This window comes from Gobio gobio, assembly GCF_949357685.1.
Source record: "Gobio gobio genome assembly, chromosome: 15".
NCBI classification, from domain to species: Eukaryota; Metazoa; Chordata; class Actinopteri; order Cypriniformes; family Gobionidae; genus Gobio; species Gobio gobio.
Genome location: NC_137108.1, coordinates 21,879,192 through 21,894,630, shown reverse-complemented (window position 1 = coordinate 21,894,630; position 15,439 = coordinate 21,879,192). Strand labels below are relative to the sequence as shown.

Here is a 15,439-nt window from a genome sequence, read left to right as displayed (position 1 = left end):
GTGAGACTGCATATTTGAGCCTCAGCTGGTGGTCTCAAGAGAGGCTGTGGCAATAATAGCAGCGCACATGAATCAGAGCTCTGCCCTTTTTTCCCATGGGTTCAAGTCATCTGGAACAAGGCCTGCTAGACAGCCTGCTCACATAATTAGAGATTATTAAAGAAAGCACTGATCCAATTACGAGTCTTGTGCCAGAGAGTTTAGCAGCTCTAAACATGAGTGCTCTTGTAAAATTAAGGAGAAGGAATCTTGGTCTGAGATAACAAATGCTTTTTAGCTTTGCCGTACAGCAAAATACCTAACAGTTTATTCAATTTCTCCAGGGACAATACCATACCCATTTCAAATGCACACAAAGCTATATTTTTCACCCATTTCAAATGCACACAAAGCTATATTTTTCACGAGTTAGGAACTGGAAGGATTGCATCAGAATGAACCTAATAGGTAGACCTGTGCTGAAAATGCCTGCACATTTATTTACATAGAATTCGAAAGGCCAGCCCACACAAAGTTCTACAAATGTCTCTCCTCTTGCATGTTTGTTTGTTAAATAATACAGGGAGTGCAGAATTATTAGGCACGTTGATTTTCTGATCATATTTTTTTTCCAGGCACATTTGACCAATTCCAAACCACAGTAATCCTAATAACTACTATTGATTTAGTATTTAATAATGTATAAGTGATTTATAATTGTTCATGAAGGCTGGAAATGAAAATCACCTTATATTCAGGTGTGCAGAATTATTAGGCAGGTTTTCTTTTACAGATAAATTGAGCCAAAAAAGAGATTTAACTCAGACTGAAAAGTGAAAAAGTATTAAATGCCCATGAGAAGGATGCAATACTAATGCAATACTAGACATTGCAGTTAAGGCATGACCACTGGACAGTGAAATGCTCGTTGGGTCAGCAGGATCTGACAAAAACAGGTGGTGAAGAAAAGACACCTGTTAACTGCAAAAGAATTAAGAATTAAGGTGAAGAATTAAGGGTGAAACCATCAGGAACCCTTTAGTCTCCAGCGCCACCATTTTCCAGAGCTGCAACCTACCTGGTGTTCACCCTTAATTCTTCACCTTAATTCTTAATTCTTTTGCAGTTAACAGGTGTCTTTTCTCCGCCACATGTTTTTGTCTGACCCTGCTGACCCAACGAGCATTTCACTGTCCAATGGTCACGCCTTAACTGCAATGTCTAGTATTGCATTAGTATTGCATCCTTCTCATGGGCATTTAATACTTTTTGACTTTTCAGTCTGAGTTAAATCTCTTTTTTGGCTCAATTTATCTGTAAAAGAAAACATGCCTAATAATTCTGCACACCTGAATATAAGGTGTTTTTCATTTCCAGCCTTCATGAACAATTATATATCACTTATACATTATTAAATACTAAATCAATAGTAGTTATTAGGATTACTGTGGTTTGGAATTGGTCAAATGTGCCTGGAAAAAAAATATGATCAGAAAATCAACGTGCCTTATAATTCTGCACTCCCTGTAGTCAGAAGCATCATATACATAAAAGTCAAAAGCACTGTATCCATTCAAACCAAACCAAACTACATGGCCCATCAGTTTTGAGTCAAGCAGAATGAAAAGATGAAAAATGCTTAAGGCAGGGTAGGTGATTTGTTCCAGAAACATTTTTTATGCTGGTTGAAAGTCACTACACATCCTGATAGCAATCACTAAGCTAAGTGGTCTAAATGTATTTTAGGGCTGCGCAATATATCGAAATTATCAAAATATCGCAAATGTACATATCGCAATATGCATATCGCAAGGGCACGCAATATTTGAATGATTTTAATAGGCTACTTCAACATTGTGAAAAGTGTACGTTTTAGGTTGATGCATATAGCAGAGAATAGACTGAGCACATGACTTTTTAACGTTAAGCAAGTCACATAAGTAACAGAGTTATTAAATGCAATAACTTGCGAAAAACAACTCCTTGCAGTCTTGTGCTGTCTGCTGTCTGACACACACACCGAAACAAGCCGTTCTTTTTTTCATGTCGTTACACACTCGAACTGTCAAATACACACACAGTTATGTCAAAATGGCTGTCTTGACGAGTATTCATGTAAAAACAGTCGGTTATGCTTTAAGTAAAAGATATCAGTTGGGGAAAGAAATAGATTTTACACATTTGAAGCAATATCGTATCGCGTATCGAATATCGCATTATTTAACAAGGATATTGCATATCGCATTTTTCTTCAATATCGCACAGCCCTAATGTATTTATATAATATATATATATATATATATATATATATATATATATATAGTCTGTGGAAGGTGTAGGAACATAAAATGTTCGTCCAATCATTGCCCTCGTTCCAACGTATTAGTTCAACGTATGTATTTCCATACCTCCGCGCACCCTGCTCGCACAAACATCACACGTCATCAGCATTTCATGCTATGCAGAGTTAGACAAATGGCAGCCATCTTTTACAGTTCCTCCTGCACCAAAACAATGAGCTCATTCATATGTTTTTACATTTTGCTTTGAAACCAAATCTTCCGCCATCGTCTTGTCAGTCAGCTCACCTCACCCTTGCTGCTGATCTGTGCTGCGACTCTCGTTCGGCTCACGCTGACCCTAACGGCTGGTTTCCACCAAGCGGTACGGTTCAGCACAGTAAGGAACGCAATTTTTGCCGTTTCCATTGTCAGAAGTTGTGAATGGCACCCTAATTCCGAATCATACCACTTTTTTGGAACCCTTCCATTGGGGTACCTAGCACAGTAGTACGGTACTAAAGGGTGGAGTTAGGCTCACTGCAGAACGTTAATTGGTTGATAGAGAATCGTCACTTTCGCATGCTTTTACAGCTGTGTTTTTTCTTGCAGCCTACAGACTTGGCTCAAACAAAGCGGGTTTTCTTCTTGTGACAAACAGCCATATGCCAACAAGTTCTGCTGTATGTCATCCATTGTTGTTTACGGTGTTGCTTTCTTCTTCACACGAGAATGGCACCGATTGCTCCACCACGATGAACTTTCAATTCTCTTTACATGGCATGTAAACCTCTCTCTTTCTATTATGTTGAGTGGACGTGTGTGAAAAAAAGCGACAGAGGGCGTAAAGCTCAGTCGGCAACAAAATGATATCTGCGCTAAACTTATTTTTTGCCTCTTAACTCAATCACATGCAAATTAAATCATACAATTTACGATATTGTTCCGAATATAAGGAGGCGGCAGTGGCTTAAGGGGCGGCAGTGCCTCAGTGGTTCATGTAGGTTGTCTACAAACCGGAAGGTTGGTGGTTCAATCCCCAGTTCTACCTGACCAAGTGTCAAGGTGTCCATGAGCAAGACACGTAACCCCAGCGGCTCCCGACGAGCTGGATGGCGCCTTGCATGGCTGACACCGTCGTCGGTGTATGAATGAGTAGGGTTAGGGTTAGTGGTTAGTAAGTGAATGGGAGAATGTGAGGCAATGTGTAAAGCGCTTTGGATGGCCACGGGTCTGTTGAAAGCGCTATATAAATGTAGTACATTTACCATTTACCATAAGACGACCCTGATTATTAGACGACATCCCTTTTTTCAAGAAGTACCTTTTGGAAAAAAGGCGACGACCAGCGGACCGGTAGACTGATAGACGCCTGCTTTCAAACGCATTCGTATGGAAGTTGAGCGCGAGCGCACCTATGTGCACGCACGTCAAACAGAAGCATGGCGACGGCAAGCGCATAGTTTACGTTGGCATTTTGACTTTCCGAAGACTAATTATCACCACAGGGAGAGGCTCCAGTCACCTCCGTCTGCATGTTAAAAGATAATAGGCAAACCACACTGACTGGTGGATTTGCAACCCCACTCGCAGCGTCAAGTGCGATTGCCACGTAGATCACAAGGTGCATCAGTGTTTTCACAGCGAAAGATACAAGGCTGTTTTCTGCCGTAGTAAATGGATTCCAGGCTCTGCTTCATCAAGAAAAAGACCAGCGCAAGGATGTATTCCACAGGCTGAAGGAGAACGCTGTGCTGTTGCAGAACCAGGTGTTGTATTTATTTTACTATCTCTTTCTCTAAATGTGTTGACATGGATTTTTTTTTTCAATAATTTGTTGATGATTATGGCATATTTATCTAAATGTGTTGATTTTCTTACTCTTGCAAGTGTAATGATACAATTTTGCCTTTATAACAATGTTAAACCCCTTGTCACTGTTGTACTTAAATTTTACCTGTTCTTTTTATTTCTGCTATTCCTGCTATTCCTTTTTATATTCTGCTATAGGATGAGAGTGAAGAAGCTGAGACAAACTCCTCCCAGGAAAACACCATTGGAAGATCTCCTTGAAGGGACTTTTTGAGGATTTGTTTTAAAATTTCAATTGAGCCATTATTTGAGATAAAATACATATTTCAATTTTACAAAGAAATATGCAGAATTTTGTCTGAGAAATAAAAGGATACATTCATTTTGTCTTAAATCTCTTTTTTTTTTATTGTGAGAAAATCATATCGTGAAATTAGTATCGTGAATCATATCGCATCGTGAGTTGAGTGAATCGTTATATTGCTAATTTATAAAGAATTTTTTTTATAAAGTAAATGCTTTTATTTGAACAATTTTCATATTGCATTCTTTTCTATTTTAATTTTTGTATTGAAAGCATGGTAAATCCTGGTAAAATGTACAAACTAAAAAAATTTAAAAATGTATATAACAATTAGGCTATCCATCTCCTAGAGAAAACCATGTAGCCTACCAAAATGTCATTAACAGTAGAATTTAAATCTTATTGTAGTTGAAATATGGGTACCGTCTTACATTTTAAAATCAAGTACGTTGGAAGTTTGGTCCCTTCAGCAAGGAACTCAAACCTGACAGTCACATGGGTCTTTTTGCACTCACGATCTTGTAACATTACACTCTGACACATCCAGTTTTCAGCTACCAATAAGCATGTAGTTCTTTCAACACATAACATAATTCAATTTGGGCCTGCCAATGGAGACAAAATATCTTGTGACCAAACAATCGTACCGTGAGCCCGAAGAAGAGCCTCTGCGGTGAAGAGAGGAGCTTGCAGCATGTCTGCCGTCTCCACTATCAGCATGTCCTTCAGTCTCCTGAGGTCTTGCACTCTCAAACCTTCATAAAACTGAAACACAGACAGAGTTATGTGTTAAACATTGAGTCATAGCAAAATCACTAATCAGTCATCTGCATACAACTCCTTATATTTTTATTGGTCTAAAAAATGCAGGTTCAAATCTGTCACATCTGGACATGAGGGCTTGAGGCCGATGTGCTTGAAAATTCCAGAGTTTATTTGGAGAGCTCACCTCCCTGCGGTCTAAGGCTGCGTACTCTGCCTCGATATCCTCGGCATGGGGGTCAGTGGAGAAGACCATCTGAGACTCCAGACTGAGCGCAAGCTCCTTATGATGCTGCCTTTCAGCACAGTCACATGGGGTCTCCTTGTTCTCATTCTCTGCAAACAGGTCTGCACCACGCTTCACCAGAAACTGCAGAGGAGTTCAAGAGGGAAATACTGTTAATATACAGCGGAAAGATCAATAGACTTAAGAGGTCGTAATGTGAGGAATCAAATTTCCCTGGATCTTTTGAGATAAGAGTTCACAGAACTATGAAGACATACTGTACCTTTCATGCACAAATAAACACATTTCCTTTACATGAAAAGCAGATATGGAGGAAAAATTGGTAACACTTTATGTTAGTGTCCTTACCCGTTACATGTAGTTACTATAGTAATATAAATTATAAATAATAACACTAAACCAAACCCTCATCCTAACCCTTACCCTATAGTAAGTACATGTAGTTAATTATTATATACCCGGTTAATTATTATTACCCAGTACTTAAATGTATCATTAAACTGTAACACGGGCACCTTAAAATAAAGCGTAACCGAAAAATTGTGTGCGTTTCCCTTCAGGTAAAGGATTAAGGATCTGTTCCAGGAAGTTTCAAAACATAAAACGGATAGATTTTACAATAAAGTTCGAAAACATTTAACAATAAGGTCTCATTTAAAATTAGCTAATATATTAACAAACATGAACTAACAATGAGAAATATATTTTCACAGCATTTATTAACCTTTGTTAATGTTAGTTAATACAAATGTTCATGTCCATGTTAGTTCACAGCACACTGGTCCAACCAACCAACCAGAGGACATTGCACTTTTCGGAAGGAGGGGCTTCATAGAGACAGGAACTAAACAGACAGACTGGGAATAGAGGTGCTGCAATAACGTAAAATATGTGGGGGTTTTTTAACAATCAAGCATGAAAACCTATTCTAGTAGACCCCTCTAGTAGAGGTCTATATGGAGGCTACCGACCCGGGATCCGTATGGGTTTGGGTCTAGATTTTAAATGGTCAGCCGGTTCCAGCTCTGGTCCCAATGTATTACTTCGGGTCCCGGATCTGTTTAAAATTGTGTGTAATACCCGAGTCGATCAGACACACGGCCATGATCAGAGTCATTCAGCGTTGTCCGTGTTTTGTAACATGCAACTTGTCACCATGACAGCAAGTGGACTTTTGAAGCTGGAATAATGAGTGGATTAAGCATGCTCGGCAAGAGAGGAATAACATGGGTGGAACTTTCTTGGCAAGGAGGATTGTATGCATTACAGACAGGTACAAAGGAGAAGACTGCTAACAAAAAGAAGCAAGACAAAGAATTGGGTAGGTAAGACAAATTTTCACGACTTATTTATTGACATGTTAATAACAATTTGCTGTGGAATATGATCGGGTCCAGTCGGGTCTGTGTCTGCATGGACCCAGCTTTCAAATAATAGATGGGTCCACGACGGTTCCGGGTAGTACATTTATGGTATTTCTCGGTTCTGCTTGGGTCCAAGTAGGCCTGTCATGATAACTCTTTTTTTTTTTCCGCAATATATCGTCCCAGAAATAATTGCGATAAACGATATTATTGTCATTGTTTTATGCCACTGAATATATAATCCTACACTCTAAAAAAAAAAGGTTCTATATGGCACCAAAAATGGTTCTTGGCTCGTAATCATAGGGGAACCTTTTTAGTGCTATATAGCACCAATTTGGGTGCTTCAGTGATTCTTCAGAGGTTCTTCACCGGTTCTTTGACTAAGGTGCTATATAGCACCTCTGAAGAACCACAGAAGAACCACTGAAACACCAAAATTGGTGCTATATAGCACTAAAAAAGGTTCCCCTATGATTACGAGCCAAGAACCATTTTTGGTGCCATATAGCACCTTTTTTTTTTAGAGTGTAATATTACAGCATAACAATGCAAGTAGACCTACACACTTTCAAATGACAACCTTTTAATTCTTTAGATCATGGAAATTAAGGGTAAAAAATATATTATCCTAAATAAAAAATAAAAAAATGGACAAAATAGTAAATACAAATGTTTCCTTGTGAAACGGCTTTAACACTCGTCATTCTGCGTTGACATTTATATGTGCACTGGAACAGGGGATTGCGGCTTTGAAATCGAGTCCATTTGGGCTTATTCTTCCAAACTGTCAGCAGTTGTCAGGAAAACACTATAACGCCTCAAATGCCGCCTTTTTTTTGACCTGTCGATAACCGCTCTGTGAATGAAGAAACTGCCCGAGAACCACTTTCACCTCCGTCAAGGAAAACATACAAGATGACAGCACATTCGAGTAAAATGTTGGTGACATTCATTATCATGTAAACATAATGGGCGATATATTGCATCACAAAAAAATTATTGAGGTCACTAGGTCCAGGTCCAACTTTTCAAATAATAGACAGGTCCGGGTCTGTTCCGTGCATCACATTTAAGGTTCTCTTCGGGTTCGGGTACACATTTTTGGACCCGTGAAGACCTCTATCCTCTAGTCTAGTAGTTCTGGTAGAATTTTTTATCTAAATTCCAATATATAGCCTACTAATACATTTTAATATTTCAAGTTGTATAAATTAGTTAACAGATAATCTCTTATTAACAAAAATTAACCATGAAAAATAGTATAATTATTATTTAACATTAGCTTTAAAGTGTAAAAAAAAAAAAAAGTGTTGATACCTAATGCATTAAATAATATTAACCTTATTAAAACTTATTGTAAATTGTTACCCAATAAACATGCACACTTTTTAGGAATTCATTTTCTGTGAATGGATGTCTTAGGCTTCTGCACACAGATGATTTAATCATCTCTATTGCCAAAACAAACATTTCATTCAAGATTTCCAAATGTTCCAGGTAAGGGGTCTATATATGTGATATGACGATATTAGATTGTGAACGATCTCCACGATCTGCTTATACAGAGAGATGTTAGGGGCCATTTACACAACACCATTTTCAACAAAAAAAAAACATAAAACTTTTAATGCGTTTTGGCCATACATTTACACAACAATGGCGTTTTGAGGGCCTGAAAACATAAACGTTTGAAAACTGGTTTTAAAGTGCAAGTTTTTGAAAACGATACCGTTATCATCTCTTTGTAAACAACAAAAACGCAAATTTGTGAAAACGGCGATGTCATGCGCATATGTATTACGTGTTTAGTCTACAGGTGTGTGTTGTTTCTTTACAAAGTGACATCGCCAACTGCTGGCCAGGCAGCATAGCACAGTGTTTGTGAACAGGGATCACTATATAGGGAATAGTGAATGAGTGAATGATTTGGGTCAGAAAAACAGTGTCAGTGCACATGCACATTTTGACAGATACAAGCACCAAGGCTACAATGTGTTTTCCATACCTCCACACATGTCTTCATCCCTGAGGCAGCAGCATAGTGTAACGGTGTGTTCTTTTTGTTATCGGTGGCACTGACGTCAGCACTCTCATATTCACCACGGTCTAGTTTGGCACCAGTCCACTTTAGGATCATCTGGAGGCACTCAGCCCGCCTGCGTTCATCTTCATAGGGCCGGGCCAGACGCGGCTGCAGCGCCCCTTCAGATAGCAGGATATGTGGACCCATGCACAACACATGCAGTCCGGTCTCATTGTGCACGTTACGTTTGTTGGGGTTCCCATCCTTGCTGAAGAGGAAGGACCTGTGAAAAGATGGCATGGTGAGCTAAAAATAAATGGTAAAACGCACTTAAATGTTGGGAAATGGTAAAAAAAAAAAAAAATTTAGTCATTGGTTCACAATTGGTTTTGCATCAAAAAAAGATTTTAGGGATGTATTGATATTGAAATTCTGACGATACAATAAGCTGATGATTATTTTGACACCACACCACACATAGAACTTTCCAAAGTCTCTTTTTTTAACAATTATACATTGAGCAACACTGGCCTGCTGATTCAGACCCAAAATCTTCAGCACATTTTTAGTTGAAACAGCTGGTTTGCCTTAAAATAACTTTCGAAGCTTGGCCCATAAATTCTCACTTTTTAGGCAGAAGTGTTTCAAACTAGACAGGAAAAACAGCAGAATGTGATTGTACATCATTTGAGTACTTCTAACAGTATCAAAGCATTTAAGAACCAAGGAAATCATCTATAAAATCATGCCTGGAGACTGACAGACGGCCTACGAGTGCATCAGATTCAATTGCTATGCGGGTCAATGACATATTAGACTGTCCACAATAAAAAAAAAGGTTTAAAACGTGCCCATTTCTCCATGTTGGTTTGTTTCATATGGTTTTGAAAACCTTTTTCAAGAAAAGTTACTCTAAAAATGTCAAGAGGTGTAACCATCAAGTTAAAAAGTTTTTTTTATTATTATTGACATACACTTTTCTAGAAAAATAACTATTTTAACAAAATTATTCAAATTATTCATTCATAAATATCATTACATATTTGGGTAGTTGCACCACATGACATGTTGCACCAGTTTGTCGTAAAAAGGTCAAATTAATCTTAATTATTTTAAGACACATTTTGACCTTGACACACAGTCATAAGAGTTTTCATAAACATATTTATGGTATTATTTCTTGTGAAATGTTTTTCATGTTGGTTGTACCACATGACTTGTAATTGGCAGACAAACATTTTTCAAATTTTAATAGGCAGTGAAGCAGTTTTGTTTATATACTTGTGTAATATTTTTCTTAAGAAATAAGTATAAAAGACTGCAAAAAATACTTAAAGGGATAGTTCACCCAAAAATGAAAATTTGACATTTATCTGCTTACCCCCAGGCCATCCAAGGTGTAGGTGTCTTTGTTTCTTCAGTAGAACACAAATGGAGATTTTTAACACACAGGAAGTGATGTCTCTACACTAGATCGTGTACATTGACCTTCTTTCCCGGAAGTGCTGCGCTTTCGGGGCTGTTGGACATGGTGTTGTATTTGAGGTAAAAAAATTTATAAATACTGTTCGGTTTATCACACAAACCGATCGTTTCGTGTCTTAAGACATCAATGTGTTGTCACGAGCCGCGGGGTTTAATTTGAAGTTGTCTGTGCATGTTTTTTTTACCCTAATAGAATTAGACCCCATTGACATGCATTCTATGAGTGACACACAGCAACGGTTGAAGTTAAAAATCTCCATTTGTGTTCTACTGAAGAAACAAAGACACCTACACCTTGGATGGCCTGGGGGTAAGCAGATAAATGTCAAATTTTCATTTTTGAGTGAACTATCCCTTTAAGGTTATCGGTTATATCACCCTGACATTTTTATTTTATGCCCCCCAAAAATATCCAAATTAATTTTAATTCAGAAATTGGAAATATGCTCATCATAGAATATGTGTATTCAAGTCATTGTATGAAATGTATTTAAAAAAAATTATGAAAATTGTACAAAATAATACATTAATATACAGTATGTCAAATCAGTGCCATTGACCCATTAATGACTACTAGAGATAAATAAAAACAAAGCAGAATACCAAAATGCTAAATATTACTGGAGAAACCATGTCTTACCTGAGTATGCGTGTCATGGCATGTCTGGCAGCATAATGGAGCGGGGTGTTGTGTTGGTACGGTTCCCCATATGAGGTGTTGGGGTCTAGTGACTCTTTGAACTGAGGGTTGCCCTCGTACAGCTGATAGGCCAGAACCTCATCGCCATTGATCAGTGCCTTACGGAACTTGGTGGCTGTGTTCCCCATCTCTCGCTTCCCAGCTCTCCAGAACGATCAGACCTCTTCAGCCTGTTGGCCCACAGATAGCTGACATGGTGCACTTCCTGGGAACAAGAATAAAGCAAACAACGTGTTCACTGTACGGAGAACTTCATTAGATAGGCATTAGCTACATCATGTAGGCCAGGGGTGTCCAAACTTACTCCTGGAGGGCCACTGTTCTTCATAGTTTAGTTCCAACTTGCCTCAACACACCTGCCTGTAAGTTTTTAGTACTCTTAAGGGATAGTTCACCCAAAAAGGAAAATTCTGTCATCATTTACTCACCCTCAAGTTGTTCCAAACCTGTATGAGTTTCTTTGTTCTGCTGAACACAAAAGAAGATATTTTGAAGAATGTTTGTAACCAAGCAGATAGAGCAACCATTGACTACCATGTAGGGGAAAAAATACTATGGTAGTCAATGGTTGCTCTATCTGCTTGGTTACAAACATTCTACAAAATATCTTCTTTTGTGTTCAGCAGAACAAAGAAACTCATAGAGGTTTGGAACAATGTGAGTAAATGATGACAGAATTTTCATTTTAGGGTGAACTATCCCTTTAGTAAGACACTGGTTAGCTGGTCCAGGTGTGTTTAATTGGGGTTGGAGCTAAACTGTAGGACAGACTGAGAGTCTGCAACCGTATTTAGACGCATGTATGAATATCTATATCTGCAATAGACTTCAGCAGATGATTTTGCTAAAGTAACAAAATACAACAAGACGAAGACGTCAGCTAACATGATACTAAAAAGTTACCATAGTTTAAAAAACTTGCTTTTCACTACAGTGGGTTTTGTCTATGTGGTGTTTTTACTATGCTTTAAGACAAACCATGAGCAAATTCAAGTCAATACTATTGCTGAGCATTTTCTCCTTAAAAGTCCAGTGAACCAAAGATAGTGTCAAAAACATGGTGAATTCACTGGTGAAATCCTTGTGAAATCCCCCGAATGGGAACATGGTTTGTGTAACATTAGCATTGTTAGCTGTTTGATAACGTAGTAAAGCCAAAGGCTAATCATATTAATTACTGTTATGTGTCCGATGTTGTAAAGAGTGATACCATTGTGCAGTGTTGACCACAGTAACTTCAGTAAAGTTGAGCGAGTGGATGTCTTAGCTCCACTCTGTGAGTGAGTGGAGGCGGGCTAATTTGCATATTCATGTATCCGTGTATACTAAATGAAGCAAGGGTGTAGAGTTACATTCAAGCTATCTTAATGCATGAAGAATTGTTTTTTACAAGAAAAAAACTTTTAAATATGTCATTTTGGTGATCAAAGATGGGTTTTGAGGAATACAGTTATTGACTATAGGCCAGGGGGAACTGTAAAACCCTGTAATATTGAGTTAATACATAAACAGAAACCAACACATTCTCACCAGTAAAAGTTAATCCCATTTCTTCGGGAGTTTAAATCTCTTGGATTTATTTCAGTTTACTATGGGCTTGTTCTTGTTTGGTGTCGTTTCCAACAAGATCTGGCAACACAAATGAGTCAAGACTCTTTCCCTGTGGTTTTCTTGCACCAGGCATAGAGAAGAGAGAAAGATCTCTGACGTGTTTAAATACATCACTACCAAATAGTTGTTCAGTTCGGCTCTGTACACAGAATTTTTGTAAATGCAGTTGTCACTACCTGAATAACTCGAGTTAATTCAGTTGTAGAATGCAGTTGAATTATGTACAGAACAGGATTAAGCACTAAAAGGCAAACTGACAACAACCAAATTTAACATCAGTCTGTACATGGTTATGGTAGATCTGAAAAATCTAACTCCACCACAGGGCATGTTATTACGTAAAACTAGCCAAATAGAATATAAATCCTATTTGAAGATCTATTAAATGTATAACCTTTACAACCACGTGTAGTCCAAATCTGCAGGAATAACCCTGAAGAGTTTATTAGGAGCGAACTGACTCCCCACCATAACCAAACAGCACTTACAAAACAAAGTCACATGTTTAACCACAGGAGAGGCCTGACAGAAGCAGATGCTAAACATGTCCCACTTCACATGTGTGCCCTTTAGAAGACCTGCAAAAGCATAGACGCCTCTGAGAGCTGACCTAAAACCAGCGCATTTACACAAATCCTTTACAACCGTCCAGAGAGAGAAATTAAAACAGGTCTTGGATCAGAAGCAGACGGATAATTGTCTCAACAACACTGACTCATTCTCCACAGGAGCTTGTGAGGAAAGAAACAGACTTCCTCCAGGAACACTAGGGGCTTCCGGCTCCCTCTGCCAACTGCTGTCGGCCTACTGCGCGCAGGTTCTGTCGAGGGGCAGGATTCAGCAGGGCAAAAGTTATGCCCCCACAAATGCCATCTGTCAACATGGACACCTGAGGGGTCAGTTGTATTCATATTGCCACGGACATTATGGGTGAAGTATCTCAAAAGCAGAAAAAATAAATAGGGCCATTTGCAAAAACAGACTCAGTTTTACCACAGACAGGCAACCTCATGGGTAAAACACAACTCGACTGGCCTAGTTTATGGCTAACCTCTTTGGGTGGAACTACATTTTAAAGAGGGGTCTCACAATATTAAAGGGATAGTGCATGCAGAAATTTCAATTCTGTCATTGTCATTTTTTTTTCTGTGAAATACAAAATAATATATTTTGACATTGACTTCCATTGTATCGGGAAGAAAACACCAAGACATTTCTCAAAATATCTTATTTTATGTTGCACAGAAAAAAGAAAGTCATAAGAGTGGGACAACATGAGAGTGAGTAACTCATAGTGTACAATCTTCTCCATGGAAAATTTTATTATTTTTATATCAAAGTGCCCCATATCTGCAGGGAATTGTAATGTGCTAGTCATGTCTACCCTTGAAAAAGATACTACCATGCTAATCGTAGTTTCCACCATAAGACAGTTGTTACTCTCATAATACTATGACCATTTCAAAATCCTGCTGTTTAGTACCAACAGTGCTTGTTTGTTTCTTGTTTTGTTTCTTTTAATGCAAGTTTTACTCCATCTCATACTTAGCGCATCCATATACTTTCAATAACTTTTGTGCTAGCTTGTTTAGATGTGCTTTTATATGTCTGTTTTGTAAAACATTACATGAAGTAAACTTTGAATTATTATTAGCATCTCTGCCAATTGCATAAGGCTAGTCATGTGATGCCAGCATGGCAGCATCCACAAGTGGGCGACCCACTCAGTGCAGAATAAAACGGCTTTTTCTAGAAGCCTGATTTAACTGGAGCCTTCATTTGTTGTGGATGTACATCGTTTTTATGGACATTTTTCAAAAGTGCTAGCTTTATGTGTACATTTTTAAGTAGCACAAATTACAGACTGCACCTTTAAAAGACCGAGAGTCTGTAGCAGATCCCATATTAAATCTTTTATGGCTCATCAGTAGCAACAACTGTAGCAACTATAGCATTTTGGAGCGGAAACTATGGGTGCCATGGTAACTTTTGTAAGGGTATTAAGATTAGTTAACGTTTAATTTCTCCAGTTGGAGAGTGAAATGCTCGGCATGCAGGAAGTCAGCTGTTGTGTGTGTGTGTGTGTGTGTGTGTGTGTGTGTGTGTGTGTGTGTGTGTGTGTGTGTGTGCTGCTCCAGATTCTTTGCGCTGTTTATAGCCAAACGTCGATTTCCTAGAAGGGGCTGGGCGACGTGTTTACAGCCTCTGCCATTTACATACACATTAGATAGATACACACTCGAATCACGAGAAAATCACCACTGGACTGTGCTGTCATGAATTGCAAATCATTATTTACACTAACAAAAATAGTCACCGGGGCGAGTTTTCAGCGACTGTTTCAATAGCTGGATGGTTTTATTTTCCCTGCATTCCTTATTGCGCACAAAAGCGCATCTGTTACTTCTAGTTATGAAATCAATACATGAGCTGCTCGCTTATGTTCAGATCAGTCATGATAACTGTGTTAGCTTGGCAACTTGGCATTATAAACCAAGATGTTACATCAAAGAGAGAGACACAGATTATTGTTTATAAGCATAACTTCAAGAAATAAACGCAATTTAACCGCTGTCAACTAGTCGATTTGTTGTTTTGACACATAAAGCTATTAATAATACTGTATGTCGTTACAAACAAGTCATTTTACCGATGGAGCACAATAAAAATCGAAATAACCTACTTACCCAATTAGCACGACGATAGCGGCCGTTTTTTCTAATTCTGACTGCGAATTATATAGCGGTTATCTGATGAAACTCTGTTGACCAAATAAAAAATCTGCCTCTCGCCTTTGTTGTGAACGGGTCCTCGGCCGCCGTGAAGCCTCCGTCAATCGCACCGATGCCTTCACTGAAATTTTGTATTTC

At 38.4% G+C, this 15,439-nt stretch overlaps 1 protein-coding gene across 1 annotated transcript in view; it reads right to left on the bottom strand.

The window, feature by feature from the left end:
• Positions 1-15,439, bottom strand: part of ankib1b (ankyrin repeat and IBR domain containing 1b) — a 41,204-nt gene extending 25,765 nt beyond the window's left edge. The window contains exons 1-5 of the mRNA XM_079837271.1: positions 15,257-15,439; positions 10,899-11,163; positions 8,756-9,056; positions 5,324-5,506; positions 5,022-5,139 (exon numbers count right to left, since the gene is read on the bottom strand). Coding sequence (XP_079693397.1) covers positions 5,022-5,139; positions 5,324-5,506; positions 8,756-9,056; positions 10,899-11,086 — 790 coding nt within the window. The 5' untranslated portion in view covers positions 11,087-11,163; positions 15,257-15,439. The remainder of the gene's footprint in view (positions 1-5,021; positions 5,140-5,323; positions 5,507-8,755; positions 9,057-10,898; positions 11,164-15,256) is intronic.